The sequence below is a fragment of the Corvus kubaryi genome, unplaced genomic scaffold, assembly GCF_017639235.1.
Source record: "Corvus kubaryi isolate FWS band 111438036 unplaced genomic scaffold, C.kubaryi_AGA036_p1.0 split3-37355, whole genome shotgun sequence".
Classification (NCBI taxonomy): Eukaryota; Metazoa; Chordata; class Aves; order Passeriformes; family Corvidae; genus Corvus; species Corvus kubaryi.
Genome location: NW_024582089.1, coordinates 1,006,202 through 1,025,359, shown reverse-complemented (window position 1 = coordinate 1,025,359; position 19,158 = coordinate 1,006,202). Strand labels below are relative to the sequence as shown.

The 19,158-nt window shown below is 46.5% G+C and overlaps 1 protein-coding gene and 1 long non-coding RNA gene across 5 annotated transcripts in view; one reads left to right on the top strand and one right to left on the bottom strand.

Moving 5' to 3' along the window:
- IPO9 (importin 9) overlaps positions 1–19,158 on the top strand; it is a 39,047-nt gene continuing 19,889 nt past the window's right edge. For all 4 annotated transcript variants that reach the window (XM_042015954.1, XM_042015956.1, XM_042015955.1 and 1 more), the window contains exons 1-7: positions 1–168; positions 10,241–10,302; positions 10,938–11,024; positions 11,975–12,176; positions 12,622–12,710; positions 13,002–13,088; positions 14,775–14,894. In XM_042015954.1, coding sequence (XP_041871888.1) covers positions 18–168; positions 10,241–10,302; positions 10,938–11,024; positions 11,975–12,176; positions 12,622–12,710; positions 13,002–13,088; positions 14,775–14,894 — 798 coding nt within the window. In that variant the 5' untranslated portion in view covers positions 1–17. The remainder of the gene's footprint in view (positions 169–10,240; positions 10,303–10,937; positions 11,025–11,974; positions 12,177–12,621; positions 12,711–13,001; positions 13,089–14,774; positions 14,895–19,158) is intronic.
- LOC121658736 lies at positions 145–18,952 on the bottom strand. Its single transcript, XR_006014031.1, has 3 exons — positions 18,941–18,952; positions 13,614–13,619; positions 145–491 (listed from the first exon to the last, which is right to left on the bottom strand). It is a non-coding gene; the product is annotated as an uncharacterized LOC121658736 (long non-coding RNA).

The following is a 19,158-nucleotide window of genomic DNA, read 5'->3' as shown; positions in this document are numbered from 1 at the left end:
CCGCGGAGGGGGCGGCGATGGCGGGAGGCGGCGGCGGGCCCGGAGCGGGGCCGGTGGCGCAGGGGCTGAAGGAGGCGCTGGTGGAGACGCTGACGGGGATCCTGTGCCCGGTGCAGGCGGTGCGAGCCGCTGCTGAGGAGCAGGTGAAGGTGCTGGAGGTGACGGAGGGTGAGTGAGGGCCGCGCTGAGGGGATGGGGGGTCCCCAGGCCGCCGCCGCAGCGATTCCCGGTACCGGCGCCTCATGGCTGCGCCTTGGCCTCGGCCGAAACTTCCAGCCTCATGGCTCGGGCCGGCGGGAGCAGGCGGCTGTGGCTGGTTTCCTGCCGGCTGTCGGTGTGTGCCCGATGTCCCTCACGGAATCACAGAATAGTTGGGGCTGAAAGGGGCCTTTGGAGATCATTCAGGCCAAGCCCCTGCCCAGGCAGGGTCACCTGGAGAAGGTGACACAGGGACACGTCCCGGTGGCTTTGGAATGTCTCCAGAGAGCGACCTCCCTGGGGAGCTGTTCAGTGCTCTGCCTCCCTCAGTGTAAAGAAGTTCTTCCTCATGTTGAGGTGGAACTTCTTGTGGTTTAGTTTATGGCCATTGCTGCTTGTCCTGTCGCTGGGCACTACTGAACAGAGTCTGGCACCAACCTCTTGACACCCGCCTTGGAGGTACTTGTATGGATTAGTGAGACTTTCTTCTCAGTCTTCTCTAGACTAAACGAGCCCAGCTCCCACCGTCTCTGCTCATCAGAGAGATGCTCCAGACCTCTCGCCATCTTTGTGGCCTCTCTGGCCCCGCTCCAGCAGCTCCTCGTCTTTCTCTGGAGCAGCCCCTGCCCCACGGCAGGGCTCGGTGCCCGGAGGGACGGGCCGGCTCCCGCCTGCAGCGGGGTCACGGCGGGGTGTGTTTGGTGCAATGCTCTGGTCGGTGGGGCAGGAGGGCTCTGGCCGTGGGTGGGTCTGGGGTGGTGTGTGAGAGCTGGGCGCCAAGAAGCGCTCTGAGCTCACCAGGCGTAGGACGTGGAGGGCCTGGGGTGGTGAAGCAGCAGGGCTGTTACTCTGGGTTCCTTGTTCCACCTCAGCTGGAGTCCTCAGGGTTGCTCACATGAGGGTCATGGAGAGCCCTTCCATCTGCAGACCCTGCCCTGCTCCCACAGGGATCCCCTTCACCTCTGGATGCGTGTCCTGGCGTGTGCCCATGTCCTGCAGGTTATCCTCTGTACACTGTGTGTTTGAGGTTGTGTGCGGTCAGGATGTAGCCGTGCCCTCATCCAGTGTGGAGCTGGATGGCAACTGGCTGATGGCTTTGGAAAGAGAGGTTTTAAATGAGCGAACACCCCAAGTTCAAGCAGTGTCTCTAATAATTCCATTACTTCTTTGGTCTTTTTATGGTGGTACTAGGTTTGTTAATGCACTGGCTGCTTTTTCTGTGTGGAAGATACATTTACAAACCTATTAATGCTAAGATTTTATTTTGCTTCAGCCTAAATGACTGGAGTTTATAGAAACCACGGGAAGATTTGCAGACGATCTGCTGTGATGGGAGCTGGAGAGTGCAGCGCTACAACCCTGGGCCTGAAGTTTTGCCTGGGGCCTGGCAGCCTGATGGACTGATTGTTTGTGGATCCTCCTGGAAATTTTGCCTTACCTTTAGACTGATTGCACTATTCTGAAGGTGTTTTGTGAAGTGTTTTGTGAACCCTTTCTGCTCCTGAACTTCAGCTCAGAAGTGTTACCAGAGGCAGTTTGTGGTATGAAGAAGGAAGCTGTAAGGGTGAGACAGGGTCAAGAGTGGTGTTGTGATTGTGCTGCTCTGGGAGTGAAGGCAGGCAGATTGTTTGGTAAAATTGTTGTTGTGCATTCCCTTAACACGCTTGTACCACACTCAATGTAGCTCTTCCTGACATTACCAGGAATTCTGTGTGTTGCCCCCACAGCTCTGGGAGTTTTATTGAGTTGTTTGATGACATTGCAGCAGCACAAGTCTGGAAGTGCTGGGAGGTTCATTGACCTCATATAGCCTTGGCCTTCACAGCTACTACTTCAGTGGCAACTTCTCCCCAAAGAGTCTGAACCTTTCCACAATCTGTTTGGGTGACAGATTGCCAGTGAATAATGTTTTCTGAGGGCTCTAGGCAATGCATGTCCCTGAGGTCCCTTTGAGAGCCCAGGATTGCAGAACTGTGGGTAAGAGGAATGGAGTCATCTACCCTTCTGTTTTGTCATGGTTTTACAAATATGCTGAAGTCCCCGATATTTCTCTGTGGTTGTAGGGCCAGAATTCTAAGGTCTGGTGCAGGATCTGTCCCTGTGACCTGGAGGAGGCTGCAGAACACCTGCACAAGCAGTTTGCAGGTGACACCAAACTGGAGGGGAGGTCCTGAGGGCAGGGCTGCTGTCCAGAGAGCCCTGCAGGAGCAGAACTAGAGGAATTCAGCAGGGACAGATGGCACGTTCTGCTCCCACTGCTGGGATGTGGGTCAGGCACTGCCTGGCCAGGGAGCAGCTTTGGGATAAAGGGCCAGGAAATGCCCGTGACTGGTGAGCTGGACAGGGCCAGCAGTGTGCCCTGGAGGGCACCTGCATCCTGAGCTGTCTGAGCAGGATCAGAGGCAGTGATCAGCCCTCTCTAGTCAGTGCTTGTTAGACCACACCTGGAATACCTGGGCAGTTTTGCTCCCCCCCCACCCCCCCATATGAGACACAGCAACAAAGGGGAGTGAGTTCAGCAAAGGGTCATCGGCTGGGGGGGAATTGCAGCGCTCACCACATGAGGTGATGCTGGGGTTGAAGGGTTTTCCACTGGGGAAACAAGAGGGTTTTGGGGGTGGGTCTGACAGCAGCTTCTGGTAACTATGAGGAGGTTGTCAGGACACTGAGAGGTGGGAGAGGATGAGGGATAAATGGGCACAAACTCAAAACAAGAGGTTCCAACTGGATATAAGGAGGTTTAAAGCAGATTGTCTGTAAAAGCTGTGTTGTTTCCATCCCTGAGTATCTCCAAGACCTGCCTAGAAAATCTGAGCACCCTGATCTAATGCTGCAGGTTCTGCTTTGATCATGGGGGTTTGACTGGAAACCTCCCGAGGTCTCTTTCAGGGAATTATTTTGATTATTTCTGATTCCTCCTCTCTTGTACTAGTCAAGCAGCGTGGGAAGAATAAGCTATATTCTCCTTTCTGTGCTGTCTTTGGTATGGAGAAGCTTGCAAAAACCAAGTGGGGGAGCTACAGGAATCGGGTATGTGCCAGCACCCTATTATCGAGGTAGAGAAATGTAGATCATGTGTGTCACAGGTACTTTAAAAGACCAAAAAATGTATCATTAAGCAGCATGAAGAAGATGCTGGTGTAGAAGTGAGGGCAGTGGGAAAGAGCACCAATGTTGGCACTTCTAATGCAAAACAAATGAAAGTAGGGAAAAAAGAGATTGAGGAAGAACTAGTTAAAGACAAAAACTTAAAATGCTTTCAAATGTTGCAGAAGCAGAAAAGGTTTCAGAGGTGTTCAAAGCCAGCGACTGACTTGGGAAGGTACATTCAGTACAGAAGGACTGCAGAAGAGCCAAATTCCTTGTGCTGCTGTTGACTTGTGACACTGAGGAGCCTCTACAGGAGACATGTTGAGGAATCCACGTCAGGTTGAAGCCTGAGTAGAAGCAGTTCCACTTAGCAGTTTGCCATAAACAGCAAGTGCTAAAGAATGGATCTCCCAGAGTTTAGAGGGACTCAAACATTCAATTACTATGCTACAAGGTGGGCTGTAAAACTTACCTCTTAGGGACCAGCTAAGTGTTAAGCTGGTAAACATTGGACAGCCTTTAGTGAGGGCTCCAAGGTGAGGAGCAGCAGGGGCTGGTACAGGGGAGTGGGTATGGGTTTTGCACTGCTTGTTATGGTTAAAATTCAGCAGTTAGAATGAGAAGAAATAGTCACATGAGATTGTTGTGGCAGAATAATTGTTTGAAGGAGTCCTGGGACTCCCAAAAAGCTCTTAGAAAGTTCACTTGCTGAAAACTTTTGCAGGAACGGAGCTGCTGAGCACAGCTCTTCACTGGCAGGGTCAGGAGTCCCAGGTGAGGCTGAGCTGCTCAGCACATCTGTAAATGATGGGGAACATAGTGAATAGTGGTGTGACAAAGTTGCTGATAGTGCTGCTCAGTCTGGCCAGAGTGAGAATCAATGGCACAAATTACAGGATGATTTCACAAGGTGTGTTGAGTGCAGACACAGAAGGTGTTGGCCAGTGTTGGTCAGCAGAACAGTGTTGGGGGAGGGTGAGAGAGCCCATATAATGCCCTAAAAATTTGTGGGCGGTCCTAACTATTGTCCTTGGGGGAAGAAATCCCATTGTCCGTGTGGAGAGTTCCCTGAACATACCCAATCACTGCTCTGTCATGCTCCAGTAAGCCAAATGGACCGTTAAGGAGGGAACAGAGAACAAAGCGGGACATAAATTCCTCATGCTTCCACAGCCAGTGCTGCATGCATCACTGGCTTGCTGCTCTGGGAGGGATCAAGCAGGGCAGCAAAAAGGCAGCACAGACACTCGCAGAGGTGTGGAAAAGCTTCTGTTCTCAAAGGACCTAATCCATTGACTTTTCTGCTTGGGAAAGGGTTAGCAGAGATGGAGGCCCTGAAATAATAAGCTACAGAGAAGGTGAGCGAGGAGGGATTATTTGTGATTTCTCATAAAGTTGAGATCACAGAGTCACGGAATATTCTGGGCTGTCAGGGAAAATGAATCTGAAATAAGCAGAATTAGGCTGTTGCCCCAGTGTGCAAGCTGTGGAATTCATCACTGCTGGATGTTAGAAGTAGAAATGGTTTAAAAACGATTTAACATTCCTGGAGGAAAAAACTCATCAAGAACCACTGAACACAGTGGCTGGATATAACACTGTGGAGCTGCTCCAGGAGGTTCCTAATGCCAGCATTTCCTTGGGGGTGTTGGGGCAGCATTGCTCTGCCCCCACCTCTTTTCCTAAGCTGCTCACAGGTTGAGTTGTATAACGTGGTTAAGCCAATGCAGCTGTTGGCTCTCCTGTGTGGTGTGTGCTGCCCTGTCTTCCAGGCAGGTTTTAGCCAGGTCAGAATGGTTCAGGTGTTAAGAGGATGCAGTTGAGCTCCCTGAAGCAGGTTGACAGTGGATCTGGCCAGTGCTTGTACAAGGAGATGAGTAACAGTGCACAGTCAGAGCCTCTGGAACAGGCAACTGTTCAGGGGGAGTCTCCTGTCTGACTCCATACATGTGCTCTGGAGGAATATGGGATGTCTCCTCTGGATTAAGGACATGGTGGCAGTTTCTTCCCGCCGTGTCACCCTTTGGCAACTGCCAGACATGCCCTCAGCAACTCAGTCTCTCACCTGCTTCTGCATCTTCTGTCTGCTGAGGAAACAGGCACCACTTGGCAGCTTGGGGATGGGAGGTGCATTGCTGTTGGTCTCTGGAAAGAGGAGAGTTCACCTGGTGACCTTTGTTTGTCTCTAGATTTTAGTGGAACATAAATAAAAGCAATGCCTGAGACTGCAGGGGGCAGGCAGAGAAATGAGAGCTGCAGGCTGTGGAGTGGTGCTGCTGTGAGTGTGTCTAACTTGGCTCGACTGTGGTATCAACGTGTTGCTGGTGAAGTGGGGCTTCTGTTCCCTTTGATCCATCCATGTAGCACCATGCACCACCCCGATGGTGTACGTGTGTGCACTACTGCCAGTGTCATATGACCTGAGGATAATTACCCAATGTGCAAAAATGATCTCTTCCTCTAGGTTTTACTGTATTAGAGAACACGTGTGGAGGCCATGTCTTCTCCAGGAATGCCAGAGCATGGCACTCTGAAGGGGGTTCCTGTCCAGCAGGAGGGCTCATACTTCTGAGAATCACAGACTGTTCTGAGTTGGAATGGACCCACAAGGGTCATCGAGTCCAACCCTGTTGAATGGCTTCCACCCTACAGAGAGAAGCAGTGTCTGCCACACAATCCTCTAAATTATGTGGATAAGAAGGTTCAATGGCAGCTCCTCAGACAATTGGAAAACACTTGGCCCCCGCTTGCCTGGTTAGGTACAAAGTTTGATGTTATATTTAGTCTCTGAACTGACAGCTCTTGTGCTCTGGAAACGTGGTGGTGAGAGGTGAATGGCTCCAGGCTGAGGAATTGCCTTTCTTTTGCCTGTCTGTTGCCTTATGTCTTTCTGCGTGTCCTTTTTGCAGGTAGAAAGGCATTCGTAAGGCCATGTTCAGCATGGTTGTGTTGTGACACCCTGTGTGTGAAAAGGCACCTTCAGCTCAGTCCTTTGCAAGGTTGTTTGTTGCCAGAAACCGAGATGTGCAGGTGGCTGTGAAGATGGTGCTGACCCTGGCAGATTGACTCCTGTGTCAGTCTGGGAGTGCTGACCCTCTTTAAAGTTCCTTGTCCATCTTGTTTGAGACTAGTCCTGTCTAGGAGACAACCAGTGCTTTGACTTGAATGTGGAAGATTGGCTTTATGGGTCTTGTAAATGTTCTTTCACTATCTCCTCTTCCAGAGCAGGTGGTTCAGCACATTTAGTTTGATGCTTTAAAACTCGTTGATTCTCTGATGATGTTTTCATGATACAGTTTGCTGTCCATTTGTACCAGAACACCTACAGGTACCATAATGGCACAAAATGTGTTGCATCACTTGTGCTTCCCTGGTTCAGCATGTTTTTGCTTGTGGTCAGCTCCTTCCCAACAGAGCTGCTTTAATATGGCTCTGAGAGGGATTTCAGTGTTGCTGGTACTCTGTGGATACGTGATTTTATGCCATAAACCCAAGCATTGTGTGGAAGGAGGGATTCTGGAGAATATACAGACGTGACCACAACCTGTGGTTGTGTGGTGCTCTCCTGGCTGTAACTTGAATTGTAGTAGGATGAGTGATGGGCAGAAATGAGTGGAAGTCCTGTGGGTGGATTGAGCTGAATTTTTAACGGAGTAAACTTTAACATTGAACTGATTTGTAACAGGGAAATTGAAGAAATGGCCATGTTGCAACATATGATACTGCCTGTCAGGAAGAAAGGTTATTCACAGCAGCAAACGCTAGATATGTTGAGCGTAGCAAGAAGTTGTGAAGAAGGGATTTCAAAGGAGATACTTAAAACCAGCACAGCTGCTGGAGAAGACTGACCTCAGTCTTTCTGTCTTTTGCTGAGAAATGAGGAAAATATGAATGCAGTTTTAGAGATATGCTAACAAAAGGAGTTCTTTTGGAGCAGTTCTTGAGCATCATGATGGAGGATGAAGAAGTTCCTCAAAACAGCACATGTGTAGTGTGTCAGAACTCTGGCTAAGCATTAGGTTCTTGCTTGGTGTTTCCTCCTAGTCTGTCTGCAGATCCCCATCCTGTTCTGTGCTGGTCCAATCTTGTGGCTGAGCCTGCTTTGAGCAGGAGATTGGAGTGGGTGACCTCCCTTTGAACCCAAGTTGCTTCATGATTATGTTATTGAAAGCCAGTCCTGTGGAAAACATCTGCGCCTGTGTGGCTGAGGACTGCGATGCACAAGGGTGGGCAAGTGTTGGGTAAAGGGAACTCAGTTTCTGTGGTGGTGGTGGTGAGATCCAGCCTCTGCAGACCAAGGGTTGCTTTAGTTTGGAGTGTCGGTGGCCATGGGGCCACCTGAATTCATCAGGACTGGCTGCAGCAGCTGCTGCAGCCCCCTCCTCCACCTTGCCCTGTCTGTGCCCTCAGCAGAGACAACGAAAGGGACCTGTAGCAGCTCCTGAACCAGCTCTGCGTGGGTGTGCTGAGCTGGACTTGGTCAGTGCTGACCCACTTCAACTAGGCAGGTAGGTGCAAAGATTCAGTAGAAAGTTCTGCTCATTTATTCCTTCTTGCTTGCTTCCTACTGATTTTTGGTTTCATCTGGTTTAGTTTCTCAAAAAAGTTGGGGGTGAAGAGATTACATAAACTGGTTACATGGTAGATAGAGCTTGTTGTGAAGGAGGAGAGTTTGATTTTATTAATGTTGAGGTTAATGAAGAGAAGCAAAGCTGAGAGAAAATATGTTTGCTAAGTGCTCTCTATGCCAGGCCCTTCATTAAAAGCTTCTAATCTTTGGTCTTTACAGACTTTGTCATGGGGCGAAGACTTGGTGTTTCTGATATCTCAAATTTACAAAACATAAGTGAAGGAAATACCTGTCAAGGTCCATTTGAACTGCATTTACTCATGATAAAGATAAAAGTTTCCAGCCAACTTGGAAAAAACCCAATAATAAGCCAATTCTTTGAGAAAAGAGGAGCCAGTGAGCTGTACAAAGATCAGTTTAATATCAGTCCCTGGAAGGATTCTTGGAGCAGCTCATTAAACAGCTTGTCAGTGTCTATAACACAATAGGATAAATAGTTGCTACACAACTAGTGCTGTTTTATATGATCTGTTCTTGATAAATCCATCTGATTTTGGTTTGACAGGAGAGCTGGCTTGTTGCTTAAACAAGTGTTGGGTGTCAATGATCTGAATTCAGCAGGATTCCTGATAGGAATTTTCCACAATGGTAATTTATCAGTTAAGAAGATACAGTTTTGTAATATTTTTAAGCAGCACATCAGGCTGAAAACCTGTGTGTAGTGGGGGTTGTCAGACCCAAGGGGTTTTTATGACAGAACTCTTGGTCGCTGCAGCAGTGAATACATGTCTGGTGTCCCAACGATGGCACTGCAGTCTGCCTGGCAAGCAGAACTAAGGTGTTGGAAAATGGAGAAACTAAATATTGTAAATCACAGGCAGAGCACTGTATGCAGAGGGAATACATCAAATGCATATATGTAAACAAATTAAGGATTGTGAAATAGAGTGTCAAGTTGTAGCTGTGTGAAGCTGCTGCAGTTACTCTGGCTTCCTTTATATCTATTTATACCCTTTTTACCTTTCCATTTTTACTCTTTATGCCCTTCCAACTTACCCTTTAAAGATGGGGCTGAAGTGCAATGCCTTGAGCGTGGAGCGTGGAAATTGCAGATAGCACATAGAATAATTACTACTTCAGTTAAGAGAAGTATTATGTTAAATACATCTTGGAATGAGGCTCCCTGCTTTCACAGCTGGGATAAGAGGGTTATTTTCCTCTTTCTTAAACGCATGATCTATGAGGAAAGGGTAAAGGAACTGTGTATGTTCAGTATGTGCTTGGGAAAGTGAGAGGCAATTATCTCCCAACCCAGAAAAGCCTCTTAGCAGTGAGGTGGGTATTAGGAGACACTCAATAACCATTTGTGAAGCACTCAGATGTGCTGCTGAGGGAAGTTGCAGAGCTCCTTTTGGGAAGAATTTTCAATCGTTTTTTTGTCAGGGATGCTGTCAGCACGTTTAGCCTGTCTGCAGGAGGCAGGGTGTGCTGATGGGACCCCAGGGCATAACTTCTACTCCACAGCTTCTAAAAACTAAAACATCACAAGTGTGTTTCTTAAGCAGACGAATGAAATTAAATGAAGTATTTAGGACAGTTATCAGCTGCCTGGAACTTAAAATTGCAATTTTAAGCAAATTTATTGAGTCGTATGGATTTACCATACCAGAACAGCTGCTCTTCTTGGATTTTATGTCCTGTGCTCAGCATCAACAGAATTATTACAAGTGCTTGAATTTTGCCTTTTTCATGGAGCTTGCTTGGCAAGAAGCCACAAGAAGCTCTTGCTTTTTCTGGACAGATTCTTTACTGGAGAAGGTCCCGCAGCCCAAAGGATTGTCCGGGCAGTGCTGGTGTCGTTGTGCTGGGCAGGGTTTGCTCAGGAGGGCATTTGGTGTGTCCTGGGCAGTTGGGGGGTGTGGGCTGGGACAGCTGAAGTGATGCCTCTGCATCCCTGTGGATCAACCCAAGTTGTCCAGAAAGGGACTGCTGGCTGCCAGTCTGCTGCTGTCTTACTCCATCCTCGATCTTTTCTGTGCCTCTCTTCTGTAGGAACTTGAGTAATGATTTTACATCATAGATATGATTTTTATGTATATCTTTAAAGTTTAAATAATTAGTTTGTTATTAGCCTGCATTGCAAAATTTTTTGCCCACAAGAGAAGAAAATAAGATGCCAAGACAATAAATGAAGATTTTGTGGAGAGCATAGGGGAGAATTAATGCTCATGATTCATTTGAGTAGCTGTGCTTTGGAATTGCCTTCTCCTTCCCGCATATGAGTCACTCAATTGGTATGATGTCTTTCTCCAAAAATCTTGATGACTTTTGCTGTCTAGTAATAAAAGTTACAATACCAATATTTGTGTTTTTTCCTTGCAGAATTCGGTGTTCATTTAGCAGAACTGACTGTGGATCCTCAGGGAGCTCTGGCCATCCGGCAGGTGAGTTTGCCTGGAACTGAAGAAAGAATTTTCATGGAAATTTCCTTGGTCTTTAAAATATTCTTCCATGTTTCCAGGTGAAAAGTTTGAAGTAGCTTTCTGTTACTCTTTCTCCACTTTCTTTTAAATTTCTCTAGAGTCTTTTTCTTTCAACATTATTCAGGTGTTATACTCTTACATTTTTTGAAAATACTGCTTTTTGGACTTAATAAACCTGGTGCTGAGACAATACTGTACTGGAAATGGACACAGCTTAGGAGGTGGGCGGTAGACATCAGCAAGCAGAAGTGTGGCTTGTCTTTGCAGAAGCTTTTTCTGTAGGTGTTTTCTTCCTTGAAAAGGAAGTTTTGGTTCTGTATTTCTTTAGTTAGTTTGTGACCTGTATCTCGTGCCTTTATAGAGCTGCTGCCTTGGGTCAGTGCCGTGCAGGCCATTGGTGCTCAGTGGATACCCAGCAGATCTTTTTACTGCAGTAACTCTGTGGTCCATTTCATGGATTTTTTGCATTTTTGGCACATCCTGATGCCCCTCTAAAAGCAGCATGATGGGATGGGAGGCTGAGCAAATGGGTCAGGGGTGATCCTTGCAATGGATGCAGGATTTGTCCCTGATTCCTGACCTCTCTCCTGATACAGCTGGCGTCGGTCATTCTGAAACAGTATGTGGAAACTCACTGGTGCTCTCAGTCTGAAAAGTTTAGACCTCCAGAGACCACAGAAAGGGTAAGACTTGGTTCACATTATCTGGTTTGAAACACTTTATCCATCAAGAATATTGATTCTGTAGGCAGTTAAAGAAGCACCAGTGCCCATGTGTATTTTGAGGCTTAATGGCTTCAGTTAAAGTTTTTTGATGTCTTCCACTTCAAAAATCTGTTTTCAGTTGCTTAAAACAACACTGGGCTTGAGAAGCTTGGGCTGCTTCCTGTAGGGAAAGTTCAGCCATAATGCTTCTGCTGCTCTTAGAGCAAGACTAGAAGAAAAGCTGCTTTCAGAGTTTCACAAATACTGATTCTGGCAGTCCTTTTTTGGAGATTTGCTAAATCTTCTGTTGTACATCTTGGGACTTAAAGGTTATTTTCCCATGACAAATTTTAGTTTAAAGCTGCTGAGTTTCATTAAAAATCTGCTCAGCAGGGGTATTTAACAGCTGAGATGGCCAGAGATTCCAGCCCTTTCCACTCTGACTGTTGACTGGAGCATCTTTCATATCTAGAGTATGATTCATCCCATCCAGAGATAATTGCTTGAATTGTGCCCCAGAAGTGGCTTTTATTTTCTCCTGTCCCTTCAAGGGCTGGGTGACTGTTCTTGTTTACTGAAATCTTCCAAAGTAAGCAAACATAGGCCCTGACACTGGAGCTGGGATTTATCTCAGCTGACTCTGGATGTCTTCCATGTGGATCTGTACATCCTGTGCAGCTGCAGCTGTGAACTATTTACTCTGTGCTTGTCTGATGCTGTCTGTGAGAAGATGCTGTGTTAAAACACACCATGCAGTTTTCCCTAAAGTATTATGGGGTATAGCGTGCAAGAGAATTTTGGTCTCCTGGATGTTCATTTTGTAAAATCAATATTGAATCAATATCAAGATACAGTCATAGGTCTAAATTTTTTTTTATTAGATTGTGTTGTGGTTTTGGATCTGTTGTAGATACCGTTGTTCTCTGCAGGCAAAGGTTGCGATTAGGGAGCTGCTGCCCAACGGGCTGAGGGAGTCCATCAGCAAGGTGCGCTCGAGCGTCGCCTACGCCGTGTCAGCCATCGCCCACTGGGACTGGCCCGAGGCCTGGCCTGAGCTCTTCAACCTCCTCATGGAGATGCTGGTCAGCGGCGATGTCAATGCAGTGCATGGAGCCATGAGAGTGCTCACAGGTGTGTGGGTGCCAGGGCTGGGCAAGGCTGCTGTAGGAAGCTGTTTAGGCTTTTCCTTGTGCCAGTATTCTGTCACGTTTCATCCAAATTGAAGAAGTTGGAATTTTCTTCTTCTCTTCCCCTGGGCCTGGTGGCTGTTGCTGGCTGTGGTATCGTGTGCTCAGCAGGTGTCATGAGAGCTGGAGAAGGAGATGCTGTGCTGCAGGTTAGAGCTCAGCAGAGACTTTGATTGTAACACCCTGTTTTCCAGATACCTGCAGGTTTTAGTGTGGTATTTTTCTTCTTGCCTTTGAGGATTGCTTTGGATAGACCAGATGGCCCTGGTCTAGTGAAGTACAAATCAACATGTTTCCAATACACTTAGTGTTTCCCACAGGTTCTATTGTTGCTGTTGCCTGCAAATTGGATTTCTTATAAGAGCTTCTCTTCTTTTTCCATTTTTTAGAATTTACCCGGGAAGTGACAGACATACAGATGCCACTTGTAGCTCCAGTTATTCTTCCAGAGATGTACAAAATTTTCACAATGGCAGAGGTATGATCTTCACAGTGAGGCTGGTATTGGATGAAATGAGTGGGAATGTTTCTTGGAACAAAGAAACTCCAGCTTTAACGGTTAAGTCATACTGTATTATGAGTTAGACTTAAAGAATTGTCTTGATGGTGTGATAGTTGATGGCAGCTTATGTTTCAACAGAAAAGTTGAAGCCAGTGATAAAATAAGAGAATAAAGCTAAAGCAAAAATGAAATACAATTAAAAGATAATTAAAGGAGGTATCTTGTGTAAAAAGAATCTTGTGTTCCTGATGTTTAACTTTTCTCTAGGTGTATGGGATTCGCACGAGGTCACGTGCAGTGGAGATATTTACCACGTGTGCCCACATGATCTGTAACATGGAGGAGTTGGAAAAGGCAAGAGTTTAACTTGACATACAAGATACTTTGAATTCAAACTGAGTGAGGTTCTAAAAATTGTTAAAATGGAAATGAAACATTGGAAAGTTATGTACTGTGTCAGCTGAAATTCGGGGGAAGAGGCTGTAATTTAATACATGTAAAGTGGCTGACTCCCTGCTTTACATGCATGCCATGATAGTGGGACTTGATTTCCATAATTAAGGTTAATTTATGGCTTATCAACAGACATGCTTGTAGCAGCTCAGGAAAGGGGGGAGTCAGCATGGGGAGGAGATAGGGTATCATCCCTTTGTTTGGAAATCCCTGGCTTAGCTTCCAGTCTTCAGGTGAGCTGTGTGTCCTGAGAACCTGCCAGGCCTTGGGCACCTGGGTAATGTGGGGCCCTTGGGCGAGGCTTTGGTTCCAGGCTCCTGGAGCTTCACCCGGTGCTTCAGGAGGCGCCTTGGCCTTGTGTTCCTGAAGAGGTGGGGGAAGCCAAACCCAGCCCAGCTCGGGAAGAACAGCTGTTAAGAAACAAACACTGCACTTAAGCAGCGTTATAGATGAGTCTCCTGTCTGGTTCTAACTAAGCACATCTCCATTTTAAATGGCCTTTGACGAGTGGTTTTTCCAGCACTCCCAGACAATAAATAGTTATTTTTAACTTTTTGGGGTGTGAGGATAGGGAAGGGTGATTCTTATTCTAGAAGCTGGTCACTGCTGAGTGGCTCCATGTGCTGTTCCCTCCCTGTTTGCACAGGGAGCAATCCAGTGCAGACTTTTGGAAAGTTCTGGTAATTACACTGTATCTCTACTGCCATGACAAAGTTATTCATGCACTGCATCATGCAGCTGGTACCAGTATCCAAAAGACAGTAGTAGCTGCTCACTCATTCTGGAGGAGGGCTGAAAGTGTCCTTTACATTGAATACTAAACCTTTTCTATTGAAATTTTACTTAAAAAAAGAAAAGAAAAAGGGAATCTTTTTATAAATGGCATTTCCCAATAGATTTAAACATAGGATTTTGCTATCCTGGCCATGGAGTTATGAGGAATAATCTCAATAAAATTATTTTGGTCCCGTATTACTTGCTCTGCCAAGGACTGCTTATGGAGTGCTCTGACATCTGGAAAAATACTTGCTGCATTTTCCTAGGAAGAATCATCCTGTTAATCTTCAGGCCAGCTGTTGATACTCAGCTTCTTTGGTTTGGGGGATGGAGGCTCTGCAGGGAGATAAATGCCAGCTGCAGGGTTTGGGGTAATTGTGTGTGTGATGGAGTCACCCCAGGTTGGTTTTGTAGCCTGGGGGTGGTGGGGTGCAGGGCAGGATTCAGTTCATCAAGTTAAATGCCTCTCTAAGAGGGGTGAGCCCTGCTCCTGGGGCTTTCCAGACTGGATTGTCTGGATCTCTCTCGAGACTCCAAAGTGATGAGTTAGATGTGTGTGTTTTGTGGCAGCCTGTGCTGTGGGGTTCTGAAGAGTGGGATTCAGCTGAGCTTAGTTCCTAACATAAGGGGAGAGCCCAAGTGATGTCTGAAACAACTTTCATGTGACTTTGCAATATTCTGCAGTTGGCATGAGTTCCTCTTCCATTTTGTACCAGAAAAGTGCAATTGTTATTGCTTCTAGTGCTTTACCTTTCAGATGTGGGGATTCTGTACTGGGTATTCACCTGTGCTTGCATTGTCTGTAACCAGGGTGCAGCCAAGGTCCTGATTTTTCCTGTGGTGCAGCAGTTCACAGAAGCCTTTGTCCAGGCCCTGCAGATGCCTGATGGACCAACATCGGACAGCGGGTTTAAGATGGAAGTTTTGAAGGTGAGTCACTTAGGGCTGATTAAGTGGAGAAAGAATTGAATACCAACACACACTCAGATGTGCTGGAAAACAAACTTGTGTGGCACATCTCCTAGTATTGCTCAAGGTATGAACAGTGAAGGCTTTTGGCTCGCAGCACCATCAACAGTGAAATAAATTGTTTGCCTGGACTGAAGATACCTATGATGAGATCCATGAGGATCTGTCTGTAAAATGATCCACAGGAATCCGATCCATAGGACCATCTGTCCTTGTCATTCGCTGATCTAATGTATCTTGGATATGTCTTGGACACCATAATCTGTAGTTAAATACCAGTCTTTTCTAAAGGTGCTGCAGAAATCTAATGCAGTGAAGTTGTAAAAGTAATAAGCTTTTGTAAAAAAGCTTATTAAGTGAAGGTGCTTTTCTGGAACTTGCCTGCTCTTTAATGGTAAATGATGTCTGAGAAAGAGAGGTGGAAGGTGTTTGTACTGTCCTGGTTTCCTGGAGAAAGGAGATTGGATGGGAGAGCTCTGTTTGCATGGGGACAAGGGCCAGTGCAGACCCCTGTAACAGCTTGGAAAGCACTGGAGCTGTAGGGTGTGCTGCCTGCAGCACAGGAGAGCAAAGAGCCAGAAGCATAAGTTGCAGGATCAAATCCAGATCTTTCATTTACACCCCTGTGTACTGGGGTGAGCAAGACTCAGGTCTGTGTACAGGTTTCTGAGGATGGGCACTGAGGCCCATTCAGCCATGTACCCTGAAGGAAGCAATAAGGAAGTTACTGAAGACAAGTGTCAAAAGTTTTCCAGGATGACCAGCTTTGTGCTGAAGTAATGAAAATAAATGCTGGGAGGGTGCTGTCGTGTTACTCAAACCAGCAGCTCCTGTGCTCTGTGTTGTGGAACTTGTCTCAGTCCTGTTCAAGGCAGCAGTACCTGGTCTGGGCATCCTGTGGCTTCTCAGTGAAGGGCTGCAGGTCTCATACTCTGGGAACAGCTGGAGCTGTTCTTGCCCTGCAGCACTACTGGAAGTAGGGGAAGGATGTTGGCAGTTTTTGTTGAGAGAGTGTCTCTCGTGGGTTTGGTTTTTTTTCCTTTCTGTTGCCTGTGCACTGGGATTCTTGGGGCAGTGATATATAGGAACAGCAACATGAAGGGGACACTGCAGGTGTTCCCGATTTGAACAGGCTGCAGCTCAAGAATGTTTTAATCTCTTACTCCAGATACTCACATTTGGATTGAGTAGTGGTATTTTTCAGCCTCCACAGAAAGCAGTTGTAACTGATGGCTTCACTCTAAACCAGGCCAGGCCAGTTCTGTTCTTGTTACATCAATGCATTCTGCAGCCTTTTCTGTTATTTAAGTAAGTGCTTGCTGGCATTGGGCTGTTTGCATGGGTATGTCAGCACTGGTCCTGCCAGGAGGTTCTTGAACAATGTGACAGGCTGAGAAAGTCTCTGAGGAAATGTCACCGTGTTCTTGCTCTGCTTCTTAGCTGTGTCAGGGCCTCTGCCCTTGGCCTGTGCGGGGGAGGTGCAACACAAGAGGATTTGGATCTGAATTCACTGCTGTGCGTCCGGTGGCATCAATGGCAGCAGAGAATCAGTGTGGACTTGAACAGTAAATTCAGGAGATCTGCTGCTGACAAGTGGTTTGTAGGAGGCTCTTTGTGAAGAGATGAGTGTTCTGGCTGTTGACTTAAGGCAATTCATGGTTTTGTCACTTAGGGTTTCTAAGCTGATGATAGCAATTTTCTAAGGAAAAGGGATTCAGGTGAAAGACCCATGAATTGCCTTCACTTCCAGAGAAGTGGATTTTATAGCCATTGTAATGCAGAAGTAAGAAACCTTAGGGGATTATTTAAACCATCTCTACAGATGAGGTCATTAAGGGAACCCCTTGAAAAGCTGATACAATGGAAGAGGCAATTGAGGCTTTTTTACAGCACATTTTCAACCAGATGCAAACTCAATCCTGTCTTCTTTTCCTTAATGAAGTGCTGTGTGGCAAATGACAGGAAGACTTTTTTTTTTCCCTTCCCTGTCTCTTGAGAGCTTTGTACTCCAAGGTTCATGGAGTTCTTGATGGAAATCAGAGGCAGCCCTGACCTAAACTGTTGTGCTGCCCATGTCAGAATGTTCTGCAGGACAGTGTCAGAAGCTTTAAGGAATGCTGTTGCAGTGTGCACATCTGCCTGATCCCCTGGGACAGTTATCCTGGTTAGGGGAGTGAATAGTTTGGATCACATCATGGGGAACCACTGATGGTTAATGTGTCCCAAGTTGTTCCCAGTATAGATACAAGTTTATAAGTAGTTATCAGCAGGAAATCAGGGCTTTTGATCCTTGGAGGAGATGGGAGGTTTGGCAACAACAAAAATATCAAGTGTGAGGACTAGAAGGAAATACCCATGGTGTAATTTATTGTTGTGTTTGATAGTTCAGCATGAATTAAATTGGTGTCTCTAAGGATGAATGAGCTGCAACTGTGCAATTCTTGAATCCTAATTCAGTTTCTTGTACATGCCACTACTGATTATTTTGAGAGAAACAGAGTGATTAAACATGACAGGTGGGAGATTTAAGGCAAATTTCACAACAATGGAATACAAATATGGTGTACTTAGTGTGCAGTAATATATCAGGAACATCAATTAGCCAACAATCTAAAGCATCTTGCAGCCTTGCTGTTGTGCTTCTTCATTTGTGCTTAGAAGCTGTTCAACACCTGTGAGTCAGAGAAGTTATGCTTACATTTTTCCTGATGCTGGAACAAATAACTAGCTAAAAAAATAATCGTAATCTCTTTGTTCTTGGATGGAAGATGAGGTGGTATCTGTGTCTTGGGGCAAATTTCCCAAGTTTATGAACAAGGTACTTCACCTGCCTCTGCTGAACTCTGACTGACAGTCAGCTTTAGCATGCTCTCTAGTGTGTATTCTAAGCTTTTTATCCAAAAGTTTGGGGATTTCTTCTCTGTTTAAAGGTGCAATCAGGAAGAGAAGCAATAAAAGGCTTTGATAGAGTGACTTTAAGGAGCAGTGCTCTGAAGAGAGAAGGGCTTTCTTGAAGGATTAATAGGTGGTGGAGCAATACGTGGGGATTGGCAGAGGATCTGTGCAGCAGTTCTTTTTCAGACAAGCGGTGGGAATTGGCAGAATGAGGGGCCAGGGGTTGAAGTACAACATCTGACAGGAGAGTGCTCTGGTTTTTAATGACTTGCTCTGCAGGAATGTGGTGACCTTGCAAATGCAGCCTTCTATTGTTACAACTGCAGAGCCATTGAATTGAAGAACTCTCTTAGCACTCCAGCAGTGCTTCCTGCAAAGTTGTTTGGGCGTAGAGCTTAGAAACATTTACATGGGGCTCATATGCAGTGCCATATGGAATAAGTCTGTTTGGATGCTCCTGTGGCCCTAGGCAGGGTGTTGAGTTTGCAGCAGTCCTGAAGATCAGGTTCACATCTTTTGCCAGCACCTGCATAATTTTTTTCTTTTCTGGAGACTTCAGCAGGTCTTTTCTGTAATGCTTCCTTCTAGCACCTGCCAGACTCATTCCCAAACCCACATAGCTGGGTTATTCCTGACGCCTGCTCATCTCTAATACTGATATTAGATTGCTGTTGTTTTTCTGGAAGGTGAATTACTGTATTTTACTTCTATTAATGTGCCCAGTGGTGCAAACAAACAAACTGCACAGAGTGGTTTGTATTGGGTAAGCACAAACAAACTGACACCCGTGTGTCTGGGAGCAGCCACCTCTCAGGCAGTTTGTGAGAGGCTGTTCTGTAACAGGTGTAACACAACTGGAGCTGTGCCCCTGCAGGAGAGAGGGGGGAGTGAGAGCTCTCTCACTGCTGGAGGATCCCCAAAGGTCTTTGGCAAGTGTCAGTGGAAGGGCTCCCCTAAGTCAGGGTGATCAGCTTCATTAAAGTCCAGGCACAATCCCCTGTGGAGCTGCTGAGCTGCTCCCAGAGCAGCCCCTCTGCTGGGCTGGTACGGTCACTGGTGTCTGCAGCCAGAATGGGAAGAGAATTGATCTGGGTGGGTGTTTGCTTCTGCACCTACTCCCTGGGTGTGCATTGGATGTGTTGCTTGCAATGAAGTGTGGAAAATGTCTGTGGAAAATGGGCAGTAGTCTGGTTTTACATGACATTAGAGTTCTTTTTCTGGGACAAGACACTTCCAGGATAATTGTATCCAGACAGCGCTGCAGTGATGTGCTTTGGATTTGAGTCATTGCCTCACCACTGCATTGTCTTCACTCCAAAGTGCCACATCT